At 38.4% G+C, this 16,872-nt stretch overlaps 6 protein-coding genes and 1 long non-coding RNA gene across 11 annotated transcripts; 3 read left to right on the forward strand and 4 right to left on the reverse strand.

The window, feature by feature from the left end:
* Positions 8-1,518, forward strand: LOC104713538. 3 transcript variants are annotated; one of them, XR_755644.1, is made up of 5 exons: positions 8-203; positions 304-523; positions 718-787; positions 915-1,056; positions 1,146-1,518. It is a non-coding gene; the product is annotated as an uncharacterized LOC104713538 (long non-coding RNA). The 3 variants fall into 3 exon arrangements; XR_755643.1 differs by having other exon boundaries at positions 915-1,518; XR_755645.1 differs by having other exon boundaries at positions 944-1,518.
* Positions 1,906-4,876, reverse strand: LOC104713539 (V-type proton ATPase subunit B2-like). 3 transcript variants are annotated; one of them, XM_010430687.2, is made up of 12 exons: positions 4,766-4,876; positions 4,600-4,659; positions 4,468-4,523; positions 4,197-4,355; positions 3,784-4,104; positions 3,509-3,637; positions 3,278-3,415; positions 3,053-3,203; positions 2,853-2,935; positions 2,719-2,766; positions 2,507-2,644; positions 1,906-2,373 (listed from the first exon to the last, which is right to left on the reverse strand). In XM_010430687.2, exons 2-12 carry the CDS (start codon positions 4,646-4,648, stop codon positions 2,188-2,190), a joined length of 1,458 nt encoding a protein of 485 aa, XP_010428989.1. In that variant the 5' UTR covers positions 4,649-4,659; positions 4,766-4,876; the 3' UTR covers positions 1,906-2,187. The 3 variants fall into 3 exon arrangements, with proteins under 3 accessions (XP_010428989.1, XP_010428988.1, XP_019085062.1); XM_010430686.2 differs by having other exon boundaries at positions 3,509-3,631; positions 4,600-4,873; XM_019229517.1 differs by having other exon boundaries at positions 4,600-4,873.
* LOC104713540 (protein CHAPERONE-LIKE PROTEIN OF POR1, chloroplastic) lies at positions 6,825-8,161 on the forward strand. The gene is made up of 3 exons (XM_010430688.1): positions 6,825-7,271; positions 7,377-7,743; positions 7,828-8,161. The coding sequence occupies exons 1-3, from the start codon at positions 6,927-6,929 to the stop codon at positions 8,001-8,003; spliced, it is 888 nt and encodes a 295-aa protein (XP_010428990.1). The 5' UTR covers positions 6,825-6,926; the 3' UTR covers positions 8,004-8,161.
* On the reverse strand, positions 8,803-10,023 carry LOC104713541 (trafficking protein particle complex subunit 2-like protein). Its single transcript, XM_010430689.2, has 5 exons — positions 9,907-10,023; positions 9,725-9,821; positions 9,518-9,596; positions 9,350-9,431; positions 8,803-9,141 (listed from the first exon to the last, which is right to left on the reverse strand). The coding sequence occupies exons 1-5, from the start codon at positions 9,937-9,939 to the stop codon at positions 9,010-9,012; spliced, it is 423 nt and encodes a 140-aa protein (XP_010428991.1). The 5' UTR covers positions 9,940-10,023; the 3' UTR covers positions 8,803-9,009.
* Positions 10,290-11,020, reverse strand: LOC104713542. Its single transcript, XM_010430690.2, has one exon. The coding sequence runs from the start codon at positions 10,995-10,997 to the stop codon at positions 10,536-10,538; it is 462 nt and encodes a 153-aa protein (XP_010428992.1). The 5' UTR covers positions 10,998-11,020; the 3' UTR covers positions 10,290-10,535.
* On the forward strand, positions 12,670-13,941 carry LOC104713544. The gene is made up of 3 exons (XM_010430691.1): positions 12,670-12,890; positions 12,981-13,206; positions 13,302-13,941. The coding sequence occupies exons 1-3, from the start codon at positions 12,684-12,686 to the stop codon at positions 13,919-13,921; spliced, it is 1,053 nt and encodes a 350-aa protein (XP_010428993.1). The 5' UTR covers positions 12,670-12,683; the 3' UTR covers positions 13,922-13,941.
* LOC104713545 (protein MCM10 homolog) lies at positions 14,355-16,866 on the reverse strand. Its single transcript, XM_010430692.1, has 11 exons — positions 16,728-16,866; positions 16,300-16,477; positions 16,145-16,219; positions 15,815-16,052; positions 15,602-15,726; positions 15,482-15,515; positions 15,348-15,394; positions 15,120-15,257; positions 14,967-15,031; positions 14,827-14,887; positions 14,355-14,736 (listed from the first exon to the last, which is right to left on the reverse strand). The coding sequence occupies exons 1-11, from the start codon at positions 16,834-16,836 to the stop codon at positions 14,604-14,606; spliced, it is 1,203 nt and encodes a 400-aa protein (XP_010428994.1). The 5' UTR covers positions 16,837-16,866; the 3' UTR covers positions 14,355-14,603.

Consider the following 16,872-nt stretch of genomic DNA (forward strand, 5'->3'; position numbering starts at 1 on the left):
AACCACAGAACATGATCGATGGTTTGGGCATCACTGGATATGAGGGCATCTTCATGAGGGTATGTGAAATCACTCTCACAGTGTTGAGGACACATAGGGAGACATTGATGAGCATACTGGAGACATTCATCCATGATCCTCTTGTGGAGTGGACAAAAACACACAAATCAAGCGGAGTAGAAGTTCAGAACCCACATGCTCAGGTTTGCATAATCATCTAATGATTCTCTTTCGTGTCAATTCTTTTGCCCTTTTTTTTTCTTTCTAATTGCTTGAGACAACCACATGATTTGGCAATTATAGCGGGCCATAAGCAGCATTGAAGCCCGGTTGCAGGGCGTGGTTGTTGGTGTTCCACTACCGGTAGAAGGTCAGGCTCACCGGTTGATTGCTGATGCAGTCTCACTTGAGAATCTTGGGAAGATGTACATCTGGTGGATGCCCTGGTTCTGATGAAAATCCCTGAACCCCTCTGTTGGTTGCACGCTACACCAGTTTGCATAATACCACTTATGCTAATACAGTAAGTTGATATGCAGATATAACTATCCTATGAGACTCTTAATTATTTCAACAGTATTCTGAAAGTGAAATATGTGCCTCCTAAACGTAGATCACAATAGAATTCAGTTAATTATTTATTGGCCGCCTATGAATACATAGGTGGCTACAAATCTTTTTGAGTGTAACTTATCTCACTCAAATTGCAATTTGCAGTGACCCAAGGAAATCGGGAGTATATGATCCTAGGAGTATTTGAGTGCACCTCTCCAGTAAACTAAGAAAGGTAAGCACTCTCTTTTCTGGTGATTTAACTAACACGAGCAGAGAATATAACAACCCATGATATGTATGTCCAAAAACCATTTCCAAAACTACCATCCCTCACGTATCGTAGTTTTTCTCATCAATAGATCACTATCATCTTCTTCCTCTGTACTAGTACCGTGGAGCCACTTCGAGACACCCGCATTGCCCCCTGCAGCAAACCTATTTGAATTTACCAAGACCTTGATCCACCACTGTCCTCGGTGGCCTCCCTGACGTAGGCTGCAGGTAAGCCAAAGCCGCTTGCTTCACCAGTGGGTTCCTTATCGGTATCTCTGAGCAGCTCCCACGACGGTACATTGCTGGTGATTTCACAGGTGAGGCTGGAGGCAGAGGTATATCCCAGAGAGATGTGTACTTAAACATCACTGATTTTCCCAGACTTTCACCCGGGTTCGCCATAGTTTTGGACAAGCCAGAACGTGATGAAGACTAGCTGTGGCGAAAATATTGCTGACAATTTTCTCATTAGAAAACTTGGGTTTGTGTCAACTTCGTCTTCTTCAGGGTTATTATTATATGTTGGTGCCATACTTTCTAATTTTAGTTTTTAGAGAAAGAACAGCTATCATGATCGTGCTCCAGCGCATGACTGTCTATATAAGCAGTCAATAATGTCTTAATATCCTATATATGTGGATAAACTAGGATTTAAGTACTATTTCATAATATAGGATGTTTAGAGGATTATTTTTGTTTTCGTAATATATAGGATGTTTCCAACTTTCAATACAACTTTTAGATTAATTTTATATTTTATGTTATGCAGTTTTGGACATGATTGGTTAAATTTTTTAAAAGTAACTTTTTCTTAATATGTGTGTTTCTACTAAAATATCCTATATTTTGAAACGGAGGGAGTATATTTATTTTATTGATGGACCACCCGCTATAATTCAAAACCGTAAACACTTACGGTAATAACCTTCTGAAATTTACCGATTTTGAGAGGTTCGGAGTGGTATAATCAAGCTCTAAACCCAATACATCATTTTAAAAATATGAGGAGAAAACCTATTACACAAAAATCGTGTTGACAGAGTCAATGAAAAATTTAATCAAAAAGTCAGTTGAAACTTGAAAGTGAAACTGGTAATTTAATTCATCATCATAAGGAGCATCCATAAAGGCACATGAATAACCGAGGCCAGGGTAACAGCTCAAGTATCCAACGTTTTTTATTTTATTTTTATTATGAAAATATGATAAAAAAAAAATGATACAAGAATGTTCAAAAAAGAATAGCCGGCGATTGGGTCAGTCACCTTTTTTATTGGGAGAGGACAGAGAGGTGCAAACCAAAGCGCAAAGGAGCAAAACAAAAAGAGATGCAATTTGGAGAAGAGCATGGGATGATGATCAGTTGGTGGTGTCTCGGCTGTAGAACTGGTCGAGAGTTTTTGCCGGTATGCGGTGAAGCAACTCACGGGGGAAGATCCTGAGGAGTGTCCAGGCCAGGTCCAGCGACTGGAAGATGTTACGTGTATCATAGGCTCCTTGTGCCACAAACTTCCTTTCAAATTTGTCCAAGAACTCCAGATAAAGCTGTTGCATGCACACCAAATTAATTTTTATTTTTTTTAGTGCGAGTGACGAAGAAACGCTGAGTTCATTCATTATAATATATATGGCATTAGTAAGAGATATTAGATATATATATATAGAGAGAGAGAGAAACCAGATCCTCGGACGAGAGTGCTTCTTCTCCAACCACGGCTTTCATTGCCTGTACGTCCTTTCCAATTGCATAGTTTGCATACAACTGATTAGAAACATCAGAGTGGTCCCTGCGAGTCATCCCCTCACCAATGGCACTCTGCACAACACACCAGACTGATCAACCAAATCGATATATCTTTTTCCAATCCGATCTACAAGACTTTCCATTACCTTCATGAGCCGAGATAGAGAAGGAAGAACATTGATCGGTGGGTATATCTGTGGAACACAACACAAACACCAGCTGTATTTAGCCCACAACTCTCTTGAAGAAATTTTTTATCGTCCGCAACATACATTTTTACCTGTCTATTGTGAAGTTGCCTGTCAATGTAAATTTGTCCTTCTGTGATGTATCCTGTTAGATCTGGTGTGGGATGTGTGATATCTGATCGACGAACAAGTAAGAATATTTGTAATTCTGGAACATCAAAAGACTAGTACAAATACCCCTAAATTCGTTTGGCATGGGTTAGAACTACTGTACTAGGAAGAAATAAATTACCATCGTTTGGCATGGTTAGAATTGGAATCTGAGTGATGGAACCTTTTCTACCCTCAATTCGTCCAGCTCTCTCGTATATGGTGGCCAAGTCAGTGTACATGTAACCTGGGTACCCACGCCTACCGGGTACTTCTTCACGAGCAGCAGAAACCTAGTGCAGTTATCAACTACATTAGGCCTTTGTATCACTAAGACTCTTAAGAGGATATCTATATCGGTTGTCACCTCACGAAGGGCATCAGCATACGAACTCATGTCTGTGAGAATAACAAGGACATGCTTCCCACATTCATATGCCAGATATTCAGCTGTAGTGAGAGCAATACGAGGAGTGATGATACGTTCAATAGTGGGGTCGTTTGCCTGTAGATAAAACATGAAGTCAAACAAACGTTATAGATAGTATATTTCAAGGCATATATATATATATATAAACCTTGATTGAGAGATACTTGCCAAGTTAAGGAAAAGTGTCACTCTTTCCATGGAACCATTCTCCTCAAAATCACGTTTAAAAAATTGTGCAGTCTCCATGTTCACACCCATGGCCGCAAACACAATGGCAAAGTTATCATCTTCCTGGTCCTTGGAAAATTCACAAACAAAGTTGATACGTTAACGTCAATAGCGTTACACAACCTACAGCTTCAAAAAATTACAGCAGAGGCAACAATGTTATAACCGTCAAGGCAGCATAGTCATATTGCAGCTGCGGGGTTAAAGCAATATACCTCAAGGAGGTTATCAGACTTCTCTAAACGCTTAACCAAACCAGCCTGACGACAGATCTGAGCAGCGATTTCATTGTGAGGGAGACCAGCGGCAGAAAAGAGGGGAATTTTCTGACCTCTAGCAATGGAGTTCATGACATCAATGGTAGATATCCCAGTCTGAATCATCTCTTCAGGATAGGTTCTCTCGCTAGGATTGATAGAACTTCCAGAAATATCCAAGTAAGCTTCAGGCAAGATAGGTGGACCATTGTCAATGGGCTTCCCTGAACCATTAAAGATGCGTCCAAGCATATCCAAAGAGACGGGTGTTTTTAAAACCTATGGAAAAAGAGATCGACAAACAAAAGTGACACTCGGAACGATATAACATTCATTACACTATGTAGCAACAAGAGAGTAACATAACATACCTCCCCTGTAAATTGCACGGTGGTGTACTTATTGTCAATTCCAGATGTTCCCTCAAAGACCTGAACGACAGCTTTCTCGCCATCAACTTCAAGAACTTGACCACGTCGAGTAGTTCCATCCCCAAGACGAATGTTAACAATTTCTTGGTATTTAGGTCCCTGGCGCCATCCAACAACAACAAAAAAAAAAAAAAAAACGTAACGTATTTGGAAAAAGAAAAAAAAATGTATCTGTCATCTCTCAAAATAGAGAGAAAAAGAAAAAAGGTACCTTAACTTTCTCAAGGATAACAAGAGGTCCAGCAACACCAGAGACAGTTCTATACTCTGCAAAAGCAACAATTTAATTCCAAAAAAAAATCGCCACCACACTTAAACACTACTTATTAATTAGTTACTTTACCCATTCCGATCTCCAGGGCACCTTCTTCCTCCATTTCAGCGGCACCCATTTTTCTCTGATCTTCACCAATCAAATAATAATCGATCATGAGAATATATGTACTTATTAGTTTCCCCATCCAATGGGAATTGCAGACACAGATCGATTCATTTGGAAGATTTTTTACCTGTGGTGTATGTATGTATTGTATTTGTATGATGATCCAATGGCAAGTGAGCCGTTTCTGAGATCTTTCGTCGACTTATATAATATCTATCTCTATCAATCACTTCTCCGATCCAATAAATTTTATTATTGTGTTTATTTTATTTTGACAAGAATATTTAAATATAAGGTTTTTTAAAATTAAAAAAAATATTTAAATGGAGTATTTTTTGTTCAACCAAAAAAGCTGAGTTTTTCAACGTCCGGAAAAAAAAAATTGAAGCAATGTTTTAATGAAAATTTTAAATCTTGATGCAATTTGATATGTTTTTGATGGCTTTCTTTACTATATTTTCATTGGGTTGTGGTTCGGTGGTTCCATTAGGCCATCTTTATTGGAAGAACACCAAGAGTGTTCTAAGCCCAAAAAAATTAGAAAAATAATGAATAGTAGCCTAAGAATAATTTTTTTGATCTTGAATGAGAACTGATTTAAGCTCAGTTCTTATTGGTTGTGGTTTATGGTCGAGATTTTTTGCAAAGAAAAAAAAATAAAATGTTTGTGTGTTTAATTAATTAAGTAATATGTTTATGGTTTAATTAAATAAAATATTTATGTGTTTAATTAATTAAGTAGTATGTTTGTTTGGTTTTTTTTTAATTTTATTTACAATATTTTTTTGTTTCATAAAAATTTGGTTTTGTATTTTGAATTTTAGTAAAAATTTTATAAGTTTGCAATTTAAATGTTATTTTATAAAATTTTATAATTATAATATATTTAAATATATTATATTATTAAATCTTATGATCTTAAACATGTTCTCCCAATAACTAACTTCTTAACAAAAAGATCTTAACTAATGATCTTACATTATTTTCCATAATATTTTTACTTTAAGAACACCCAAAATGTTCCCCTATAAAATGCCCTTAGCTCCTTATGATTAACTTAACTTTACGAAATCAGCTGGAATCACAGTCTCTTCGCCGCGCAAGGGACCTTGTATTATTTATATTGGCTTCAGCCCACCCCATCTTTACTGCCTCACAATCTTGCTTCTTTTGTTTCGCTATGGTTTTTGAACTTGTGGGTGTATTGTAAAGAGATGTGTGGGTAATGCCATGGCCACAAACATAGACATCATACACCATATTTTGTATTATTGTTTTTATACCCTAAAATATGTTAGCATTCATTTTTCTTAATTGTATGCAGAATTTTCTTATATGGAAACCATACTTGAGTTCACCCCTTCATCCACCTCTCTTATTTAAACCAATCAAATAATGTCATATTATATAAAATAAAATAAATATTAATAGTTATTTTAAAAATCATTAACAAAAAATAGAAAAGATTAACTTAAATAAATCTAAACCCACACATAATCTTGTTTACTTATAAAATCTAAACCAAAACCAATATATAACTCCATTTAATTGTAAAATTTAAACACTAATTTTCATTTGTCAATCTAAACCAATATGTAATTTTTTAAATTGTAAATCTAAACTCTAATTCTCTTTTGTCAACCCAAACCGACATAAACTTTCGTTTAATTGCCAAATGCAAACTCTAATTAAAAATAGAGGGAGAAACATAATACTAAATTTTTTATATATTTTTTTCCCCTTTTATTAGTTGTAAAAAGAGGAGATGAACCCAAATATTTCATTTTTCTATATTACTCATATAGTATGAATTAACATTATATTTCTCTCACAAGCAATAATAGAAACAAGAAAGACATGGACCACAAATAAATTACATGCAAAAAAAAAAAAAAAAGTTGTTATACAGACATAAATATCAAAGATTCAAAACCAAGCATGAAATAATTAGGTAAGTACAAAAAAAATTGATGAATTCTTTTGCTTCCACGCTTCTATTTGTGTAAAGGAGCCAAATTATGTGTTTGACGCAAAAGATAATCGTTAGTAAAGGTTTGTTCAAAAAAGAAAAAAGAAAAAAAAAATCGTTAGTAAAAGGTCTATCTATCTACCGTCCGCCGTTCCAATCTGACGGCTATAGTACGAGCCGTACAAACTTAGACTCAATCAAACGGTGTAAACAGAAAGATCATAATTAAATCCCTCAAATCGGATAGTACTAGTGTGTTTATTTACCTCTCAAGTTTGTTTTTTTCTTTTTCTTTTCTTCGATAGAGAAGAAGAAAGAAATGGCAACCGCAGCTCTCTCCGCCGCCCGACCCAACCGCCTTAACTCAGTCTCCTCCGATGTTCCTCTTCTCCATCCGCTATATCTCCCTACCAAACTCCAATTTCCTTCCGGTAAGACTCAGCTGTGGCGCTCCACCGCGATTCTCCTACCTGCTCCACGGCGGCGATGCGCTGCTCCTAGAGCTAGTTCTCGCGCCGACGATTCTCCTCCTCCGTTCGATATGTCTGTAGAGACGGCTCTTAAGGTTCTCGGTGTCTCTGAAGGAGCTTCCTTCGACGAAATACTTCGCGCCAAGAAATCGATCCTTGCTTCTCGTAAGGATGACCCCAACGCCATCTCCCAGGTGACACTCTTTTCAAATCGAATCCAATTTGTTGAAGAATTTTCTCAATTTCAGCTTTTTGTTTCAAACCAATTCGCTAATTCGAATCTAATTTTTGTTTCTCAGGCTGAGGCTGCATATGATATGTTGCTGATGCAGAGCCTTAACCAACGCCGAGCAGGAAAAGTTGTGAGCAACAACATACGCTACGCTGATGTTAAATCTACTAGTAGTAACCCTCTGGGAACAACAGGTACCACCGTGTCTCAGTGGATTAAGAATCCCCCTGTCTCTGTTGATTTGCCATCATCCACTAGCGATCTTGGTATACAAGCTGGAGTCTATGGAGCCATGATGGTTTTGACTTACGTTAACGGTAGTTCCTTGGAGTCTTCTGGGATGCCTTATGCCGGTGCCGATGTTCCCGGACTTATTCTGGCCAGTAGCTTTGGAGCTTCCCTATACTTCATGACCAAAAAGAAGGTCAAGCTAGGTAATGATTGATAAACTTCCAATCTTCTTCACCATAAGCGAGAGAGCACCTCTGATGTTGTTGTTATCTGTGTTGGTTGTACAGGAAAAGCAGCTGCGTTAACAGCAGGAGGATTAGTGGCTGGTGCAGTGGTGGGATCAGCCGTAGAGACCTGGCTCCACGTTGATGTGGTCCCGTTCCTTGGTCTCCATTCTCCAGCTGCAGTGGTGAGTGAATTCATAGTCTTCTCTCAGTTCTTGGTCTCTCTATGCTTAAGGTAGAACTTTGTACATTGGCCTTCTGCAAAATTGGCTCAACCTTGTCACGCCTGGTATATGTACTCTCTGTTTATATTCATTTTGTACAGAACACTCAAAGTAAACAACTCCTAGACATCAATCACTCTTCATGCTCATATTCGATTCCTTGGATTTTTCAAGTTTCTGTTGCGTAAACCAAATCAAAGGTCAAAGGGCGTCGACAAAAAACAAGAATAATTACGCTTGTCATCATTATTTTTCCAGTTGACGCCTACTAACACAGTTAACAAACAAAACTAGCATATAGACTAGTTACGGATTTTAGAATGAATATGGACTCGGGATAATTGACTCAGGAGCCAAGGGTAGTTTCTGTTGGCATGATGCAAGGCCCTCTAACTCGGCTCTTGGAAGTGGCAGTAGACCCCTTGGTCAATCTACTTCAGATCAGAGCATCTCATCTCTCGCTTCTTTTGCTGCTTCTTGTAGCACAGTTTTCACCAGCCGCTTTGCAATTCCCTGAATTCCATTTAACATCCAAGTTGTGTATATAATACATTCTCTTCTTATGTCCTCTTACTCTCTCACCAAACCCACATAAACCAACACCCGAGAAGTCAAACCGAGTAAAGCGATTGGGCTACACAATTGTCATCTGCCTTGTGCGTTTTAAATAGAGAGATACGAAAATTAAGGTTGTTTTCCAACAAATAAATAAAACCAGCAGCACTGTATGTATCCGGACACTTGAGCATCATCAAGCAAGTTGTTGAATTTTTGCACCATATGTGGTATCATTATAGTTGATGATAAGAAAACGTGGTGAACTGATTGGCGTTGGAAACTACATAATTATTCGGCAAAGTACATCAGCTCAGCAAGGTAACAATACTAACATGTGAACCAACAAGGCATCTTACAGCAATTTCAGTGTTGATATTAACAACATATGATGATAAAGAGATGATATTTCCTGAATGTTCCATAAAACACAGGTTTGAGGTACAAAAAGCAACTAATGAGAGGGTCAGTTCAAACCGTACGATCCAACGATGTTGCTTACAGTTTGTGCAAAGGTTCTTGAGGTTATCTTTTTGCCAGGGACATGGAAGGGGTTCGAGACTGCATCCACGTAGGCAGCATGAAACTTCCTGAAGAACTGAGAGAACAAAAAAAAAACACAGAATGAAACACTTGTTCATAGATTGGTTGCTAAGAAAGAACTAACAAACAAAAGTAGAATAACAAACTGTTACTATCGGAGTTTTTGGCTTAGCTAAGGAACTAGTAAGTGAAGGCATGCAATGTGATGGGAAAGACCTTGGTTTAAATGCAAAATTATGGAGCAGATGAGGAGGGATACTTACACTTCTCACATCGGTGTCTCTAACATCCAAATCAGTAGTGACCAAAATAAACTTAACTTTGGTATTAGTCAAGTAACCATAGCTGCAGGAGAAGAAGAACCCGTTAAAAGGAGTTATTCTAAACAAGACAAATTCATCATAGAGACAGTGGGAATGTCTCGTGCATACACTTTGTAGTTCACAGTAGGATAGAGCAGGCCAAGAAAAGCCTCGTTCAGAGTCGTACCAGACTTTTTCGGATTATTCACTGAAGAAACAACAGAACCAAGTTGTGTGATCTGTAAGATGAACAAATGCAGAGCAAAAACAAAAGGGGCAAAAACTCCGAAAGCCTCCAGAATTTGGAAAAATAAAGATAGGATTGGAGAAAAGGACCTCGCTCTTCGATGACATCGAGGGAGCAATGAACGATGTGGTGGAGCTTGAGGGCATCGTCAGCATCCGTGAAGCTCTGTATGTAAAGCGGATTGTTCTGTTGTTTTTGGATCCACAAGTCAGACAGACACAGGAAGATCCACATGAACAAAAAAAATCAGAAATCAGAATGTAAAAGTCACCTGGTGGCCGACGACGGCGACGCAAACAATCATCTTCTCTCCTTTGCAGATCTCTCCTCCGAATCTCGAAACTGCGACAAAAAAGTTCCGACGATCGATCGATTCGATCACTTGAGATTCCGAAAACAGTCAAGAAGAGAGTCATGTTTTATGGGCCGGGCTTTATTATCCATAACTATTGGGCTTTCTGATGAAAATTTTTCCAAACTGATCCCCGAATTCCTTATTTTCTTTATAAGGACACCCACTAAATTTCCCAATTTATCAAACAAGTATACTTCTTTTTTTTGTTTTATCATCGTCAAGGAGTTCAATCTATCTATGAGAAGTTGCTTTCATTTTTGTTATATTCTAGTGTGAAGAAGAAGAAGCATGGTATGATGTAAAAAAAGCCCACTTGAATATTGGCAATTCTGGATTCAAACCTTATTAATAATAAGCAAAAGAGATGATCAAACAATACTATAACCTCCTCTACCACAATTTTCTCATTCTCTTCCTCTATCAGCAGAAGCATCATTACATTCGAAATTTTTCAACAAACAAAAAAAAAGAAAAGGCATGGAACCGATACAGGTGGTGAAAAGACAGATAGACCCCAAAATGTAATAGAGAGAGAGAGAGAAGAGTCATTGGCCGGATTTGAGGATCTTTCTCTGCCTGAGGAATCTAGCGATTGGAGGAGTCAACGCCATGGTGATCGGGACTCTGATCGGAAACAGAGCCTTATTGCACAAAACCGCCAGCGCTAGAGCTCCACCAGCAGATTTGGCAAGCTGTCTGGTCTTGTTGTCGGGCGTGACCACCAAGCCTTGCTCTTCCGGGTTCAAATCGAGGCTAGGGTGGTTAGGGTTTTCCTTGTTGGAGGAGGAAGAGAACCAAGGGATTTGGTACTTGTCCAAGAGCGATTCGACATCGACGTTGTTCTTGATCGCTATGTAAAACCCACTAATTGAGACTCCCGACACCGAGAAATGAACTCCTAGCGCCACTTTTCCGTACTTCTTCACTATCTCCTTGAGCCGCGTCGCCATCGTGTTAATCGGAGATTTTTCCTTCCAGAAACGAAGCCGACACCAGAGACCAAACATGACAGAGAGAAGAAACTTAGGGTTTATCTCTTCTTCTTTCATTAAAAACCCATCTTGGGCCTATTTTGGCCCATTTGTTTTTTTCTTTTAAAGGCCTTCATATTAGAGAGACAGAGAAAGGTTGCCGAAATTGACCAAGTCAGTCTCCGTTCTATCTGGAGTCTTACGTTTCTGTATGTGGAAGACTAATAAAAAGAAGAGAGTAAGATCAAAGACTAGCATACAAAAGATAAAGGGCTTACATACATGCCCCAGGAGATCCGAATATACATAATAGATCAAAACATTAAAGAAAAAGCGGTTATATATAATACAAAGCATGATTTATTCATTACTACTAAAGTAAACTTATACAAGAAGTTATTACGATGATTAAATTTGCAAGTGTTTCAAGAGACCCTCAACTTGAACTCGATCTCTCCTGGCTTTGGCTTTAGCGATCTTTGCATTACGTTTAGCGGTCAAAGCTTCGTTCATCATATACTTCAAAAGCCCCGGTTGATCTGCGACAAAATACTCGTGTCCAAACTCCAACTGACCAGGCCCTGTAACTCTGTTAAAGCCATAAGAACGAAGCTTGGAGAGAAACCATGAGAAGCTTCTACCAAATTCAACACATGTCGGCATAATCTTTCTGCGAAACTCTCTCACGTTCCAGACGATGAAACTGTCGTAGCTTTTGCTCCACGAGATGATTGAATCTGTTGTAGGATCATCAACAACCTGATATATTCTGACGTAGAACGGAGACAATCCCCTTGGAAATTTGTGAACCATCCCTTCAAGTCACCAAAAATTGATTTCTAGGTTTCCAGACGAGAGGGGTCGCATTATTATTTATAGATGAGCTATAATATCAATTGACGGTTTAGATTATGATCCTCATCTAATATTTCAGCGGCCAGGATTAAACGTTACAAACTTTCCTTTTTCCTATTTTATTTCCATTTTGTTGAGTTCATTTAAAGATAAAATATATTAAGTTGCTTAAATGAAGCATCCGAGGTTTAGATATGATCCTCATCTAAAAGATTAGAGATGGTGTCTCGACCAAACTCTGCAGCACATCCTCCACCTCCAGCATCACGGTGACATTGCGTCCGCTTCCAAACTGAAATCACTTGCCACACACACAACATCCTACTACTACCTCGACCTCGGTGGTTTTTTGAACTCTAAATTAAGCATTCTCAGCCTGGTGGAAATGGTAGCCATTACTGTTAAGAAGAGTCCCTGAAAATCAAAGCAGATTGGCTCAAGCCTGTCCTGGAGGAGAATCTAGGGGATATATTGATATGAGAAGAGGCGAGCTCTTCTACTCAAAAAAGCTTCACATTTCTGAGCTCCATGGTCGACTAGTTTCAGGGGAAACCCCTTCTTCAAGGCATCTTGTGACCAACCAGTTACTTCGAATATTCTTTTCTTCATCTTGATACCCGCAAAAATAATAACTGGTTTGTTTTGGATATTTTCTTTTGTATATAATAATTATCCAAAAAAAAACCTAAATCCTAATAAAATCCCAAGTTTATAGGATTTTAAAGAAATAGGTGGGGTTCTTAGAAAATTTAGTTCCAGCTTGAATTCTTTCTTGTATTTGAAGACGATCTGATGAAAATAAATATGATATGATAAAATCCCACAACACAAACATAGCAAGAACAAAGTATTTTTGAAGACGATCTGATGAAAATAAATAATGTTAAACGAGAAGAAATAGAGATGAGAGTAGAACCATATGTATTGTTTTGGATAGAGCGCTTGTTTCTCTTTCTACTTATCATCTTCCCAACATACCTCTTAGATCTTACCATCCCAATCATTCTCTTCACTACTCTTTATGGAATACCCTTCTTCTTCCTTTGCCGTAATCTCTATTCAGTTGGATCATCTGTAAGTATATATATAATAAATCTCTTCTCAGTTCTTAACTGTATGGGGAAACACAAGAGCCTAACTTGACGTGTTGATCTGTTTGATTAGGGTATTGGAGGAATCTGGCTGTTTATATTGGACCGCTCTACGTTTTACTTAACCTTTCAGTATTATAAACTATTGGCTGGAGGCTTTGACCTCACCTTCCTTTGGCGTCTCACCATTGTCCTCTCCTTCGTGATCCACTCCATTTACACCGTCGAGTATCTCCTTACATCTCATCAAACCGTACCACCTACTTCACCTCAATCTAAGAATGATCATAAGACTCCCGGTAATTATTTAAACCGATCTAGCTATTGTCTCTATAATTATATGTTTCTTTAAACTAAGATACGCCCGCCGTCTCTGTTTAATTTTGAAATGAAGGTGACGTGAGCAATCAAGTGGAGAAGATGAATGAGTTAGTGGAAGATGGGAAGAAGATGATGACATATATGGAGAATATGATCCATTCAAGTCTTGAAACTCAAAGAAAAGAGTGGGGAGAGTTTCTTGATGAGTTGAGCAAAGATGGGAAGAAGACCATGACGAAATTGGATGGTATGATATGCGCACAACTTGGAACTCTGAGAGAAAACATGCGCCTCAGTGTTGACGAGGTATGGCAAGAGCTCCGAGATGAGATGAGGTCTAAAGTCGACGAGAATGTCAAAGCTTCACGACAAGATCTTAACAAAGGTATCAAATCTATGGGCGACCAAGTCCGTGAGACCTACCTTGCCATCGAAGAAACTATCAAAGCAGCCAAGGCCCACGAGACTTACCTTATCGACCAAACAAACAGAAGGGTGATAAGAGGAGATGACGTTGAAGGATTTGCCGAGCTGAGGGAGCAAGTGCAGAGAATGGCAGTGGAGGCTGAGATTGCTGCAGAAGAGCTCTCACGTGTAACGGTGGAGTTGGTGGAGGAAGGGATCCAGCAATGGGAGGAGGACAACTTCGACTATCTCGCCTCCCTCCCTCTCACGTATCTCAATCGTAATTAATTAATTGTTTCTACCCTTTCTTGCAGTTTTTTTTTTGTTGATTTGATAACTAGATTCTACTTGGATAACCCTTGTTTTGTTACTGGTTTGTTTTGTTCATTGCTTATCTCTTCCTCCAATTACTTTAATTTTACTTATAACCATAGGTAGTTTGATATAGCTAGGCATGTATCTCAATTAAATAAATCTTACCAAACAAGTGTCTGTAATTTTTTTAATGGGAGAGTTTATTTTTTTGGTAAAGTCCAGTTTAGTTATGCCTGCAAGGAATGCAGTTCCAATAACACTACTATTCAGATGATTAGAGGTAAAACAGTTGCAGTTCCAGCCATTTTCTGAGACATAGTTCCAACAAGAATGCCAATATTGAGTTATAAGGTCCTCAGCAATGTCAATAAACATATACGTGGTACTGCTCGATGCGTTAAACAAATGTGAAAATCTATATATTTTGTAAAATGGAATATTTTTGCATGAGTGGTATTTGTTTTACCGGTTTCAAGACTAATTTTGAGAACCACAAATATCTATCTCAACACGAGATGCTCTACATTCGGCTTAAATACAAAACTGGGATATTGTTCGGTTCAAGGTCAAAGTCTATGGTTTCATATAAAGGCAGAGTTTGGTCCAAAGTTGAAGACCTGAGTACCTTTTCTGACAATGTATGTCTGTTGAGGAGTCATTCTTCGTCAGAGCTGCAGAAATCTAGGACCATCATTTTTCCGGTCGAAATCTCAGGCTTTTCCCTCCTGTGCTCGATTTTCTTTCTCTTAGGCTCACCCTTTACTTGTGTTTCTTTTGTCGATCCTTTCCTGAAGAGGAAATTCCAGAACATCTCCTTTGAGATAACATTTTTACATTAACACAACTCAAAAAAAAATAACAACTCAGGAAGATGGTACCTCTTCTCTGTAGAAGTACTCACTTCAGATTTCTTGTTTACGTTCTTTGAAGCTGTTTGTCCTGTAAGTCCAAGATCAGTCACATTTTACCTTATAAGCTTTAATTTGTATTGTGTCAAAATGAGAAGGAAGAAACATACTGGCCATCTCATTCAGGAAACGTATTCCTTGTGAGTGTACGTTAGGGGTCACTTTATCCGCGCCACTGCGTAATCATTTGTTGGTTTTAAGAATCTGAAAATCGAATTCTGTTCGTTATGTCAAAAGTAAAACACTTGTTGAGAGTTTCCAACCTTAGAGCCTTTCGGAGACCTTCCACTGTTAATACTCGGACAGGGTGAGTGGCCTTTTTGTTTCCGGTTCTATCTGCTGGTGGCTCAACTGTGTAAATCCCTTGCGATTTTGGATCTCTGAAAGCTGTTCTCATGTTCCTGAAATAGACAAACTCCCACGAATTGTGAAATATTCCAACTCGTGGTATGACCAATCTACGAATTAACAACTAGGTACAAGTAACATACCCTCCTTTGAGCTCAGTTCTCATTGTAGCAAATTTGTCCGATGCATTCTGTGCAAAAATTTGGTAGTTAGTGAAAAACATGGTTCATTGCATAGACGCATCAGAAAACAAGACAAAGGTATTACCAAAATGTACCAGTTTATGAATCTTGCAGAATGCTCCTTGGCGTCTGAAACCAAATTCAAAGTTGTAACTCAACAACATTCAGAAACAATACACACACCCGTGAGATGATGCATGGCTAAAGTAACTTACTTGTTTACAACAGATGTACAAGTTGTTCCATCTTTCCGCTTGGCTGTGCAGACTCCATAATCAGCCGAAACTCCCAGTTTTACCATTTGTTTAGCTGAGTTTACACTCAATGAGAACTCACATCCCTGCCCACAAACACAAATTCTTTTTTTTTTTTATCAAGGAGATCTAGTTAAAGCCACTCACATGCATAAGCTAATGTTATATGCTTACCACTTTGTCCTTGCGAACAGAGCAATTAAAGAGACCGAAAACCGTTCCTGCTTTTTCTGTCTGATTGTTTTTGAAAGCATCACCGAACAAGAACAAGGAGACAGTGTTATCAGTTAAGCTACCGATCTTCCAAATGCCATAAGGCTGACCAATGGAGCTTTTTTTGGGTTGTCCTTTCTCTGTTAGCACTCCAATTGTCGCCCAGCAGCCAGAGAGTTTGTCACCCATAAGTAAGTTCCTGTAGAGAAGAAACTTGTTTCAGTGAAAACTCCTCTGCTATCCAAAAAGTTAGTTAGTAGTGCTCATCTATCTAGAGAAAGTGTAGCTTACTTTATTGTTGGTAACCTGACGAAACGAATATCTGAAAAGTGATCACTGATCTCAGCAGGGCTAAGTAATTGATTCCTACAAGATATCAAAATAGATTGGCTAATTCAACAATGGTTAAGTATTGACCTAATACGCAAGATTGGTTAAGTATTGACCTAATACGCAAGCCAGAAAACTTGTCAATGTCGTTGGCAATGGAGTTGTTAGAAGAGACTTTGGGTTTAGTGTTTTTTGGTTTAGGATGGTAGTCAATGCAATCTTGAACAACACTTTTGAAGTCAGACAAGTCAGAGTGACCCCTACGTTTTGGGGATTCATCATCCGTGAGATAGCCTGCACAAACATGCCATTGCGTTCAAGTACAACAACAACAATTAGAAGAAGAAGAAAAAACAAGCATCAAACTTTAATCATGGTTAAAGCGAATGTGGTGGAAACCCAGATAATTAAAATATTCCAATCATAAGTTTCTCTAACTATGCAATTAATTTGATCGAATCAGATATACAAATCGGAATCTTCGCGAAACAAAACCCTAAAAATGGGGAATCTAGAAAAATGTGAAGAGAGAGAAGAAGGTCACCGGGGGCAGCAGCGGCAGCAGAAGAAGGAGAACCCGGAGGAGTTTCGAGAACCCTATCGTCGTCAAGAGACAGAAGCAGATCAAGATCCTCTTGGTGGTGGCTTCCCATTATTTTTTTTTTATTTTTCCTCGAATTCCAATCGCG

Source organism: Camelina sativa, chromosome 9, assembly GCF_000633955.1.
Source record: "Camelina sativa cultivar DH55 chromosome 9, Cs, whole genome shotgun sequence".
Lineage (NCBI taxonomy): Eukaryota > Viridiplantae > Streptophyta > Magnoliopsida > Brassicales > Brassicaceae > Camelina > Camelina sativa.

Excerpts from the sequence above, each read along its gene's own strand:
- LOC104713539 (XM_019229517.1), bottom strand. The coding sequence starts at position 4,717 with ATGGGGAAACTAATAAGTACATATATTCTCATGATCGATTATTATTTG. Across the intron at positions 4,524-4,599 it reads TGCCCTGGAGATCGGAATGG|AGTATAGAACTGTCTCTGGT; the intron begins GTAAAGTAACTA and ends TTGCTTTTGCAG. Across the intron at positions 3,416-3,508 it reads TGACACTTTTCCTTAACTTG|GCAAACGACCCCACTATTGA; the intron begins GCAAGTATCTCT and ends TTTTATCTACAG.
- LOC104713540 (XM_010430688.1), top strand. The coding sequence starts at position 6,927 with ATGGCAACCGCAGCTCTCTCCGCCGCCCGACCCAACCGCCTTAACTCA. Across the intron at positions 7,272-7,376 it reads ACCCCAACGCCATCTCCCAG|GCTGAGGCTGCATATGATAT; the intron begins GTGACACTCTTT and ends TTTGTTTCTCAG. Across the intron at positions 7,744-7,827 it reads CAAAAAGAAGGTCAAGCTAG|GAAAAGCAGCTGCGTTAACA; the intron begins GTAATGATTGAT and ends TTGGTTGTACAG.
- LOC104713541 (XM_010430689.2), bottom strand. The coding sequence starts at position 9,939 with ATGATTGTTTGCGTCGCCGTCGTCGGCCACCAG. Across the intron at positions 9,432-9,517 it reads CCTACTGTGAACTACAAAGT|CTATGGTTACTTGACTAATA; the intron begins GTATGCACGAGA and ends CTTCTCCTGCAG. Across the intron at positions 9,142-9,349 it reads GAGACACCGATGTGAGAAGT|TTCTTCAGGAAGTTTCATGC; the intron begins GTAAGTATCCCT and ends TTGTTCTCTCAG.
- LOC104713542 (XM_010430690.2), bottom strand. The coding sequence starts at position 10,997 with ATGTTTGGTCTCTGGTGTCGGCTTCGTTTCTGGAAGGAAAAATCTCCG.
- LOC104713544 (XM_010430691.1), top strand. The coding sequence starts at position 12,684 with ATGAAAATAAATAATGTTAAACGAGAAGAAATAGAGATGAGAGTAGAA. Across the intron at positions 12,891-12,980 it reads TCTATTCAGTTGGATCATCT|GGTATTGGAGGAATCTGGCT; the intron begins GTAAGTATATAT and ends CTGTTTGATTAG. Across the intron at positions 13,207-13,301 it reads GAATGATCATAAGACTCCCG|GTGACGTGAGCAATCAAGTG; the intron begins GTAATTATTTAA and ends TTTGAAATGAAG.
- LOC104713545 (XM_010430692.1), bottom strand. The coding sequence starts at position 16,836 with ATGGGAAGCCACCACCAAGAGGATCTTGATCTGCTTCTGTCTCTTGAC. Across the intron at positions 16,220-16,299 it reads TTTTCTGGCTTGCGTATTAG|GAATCAATTACTTAGCCCTG; the intron begins GTCAATACTTAA and ends GATATCTTGTAG. Across the intron at positions 15,516-15,601 it reads TGTACATCTGTTGTAAACAA|ACGCCAAGGAGCATTCTGCA; the intron begins GTAAGTTACTTT and ends ATTTGGTTTCAG.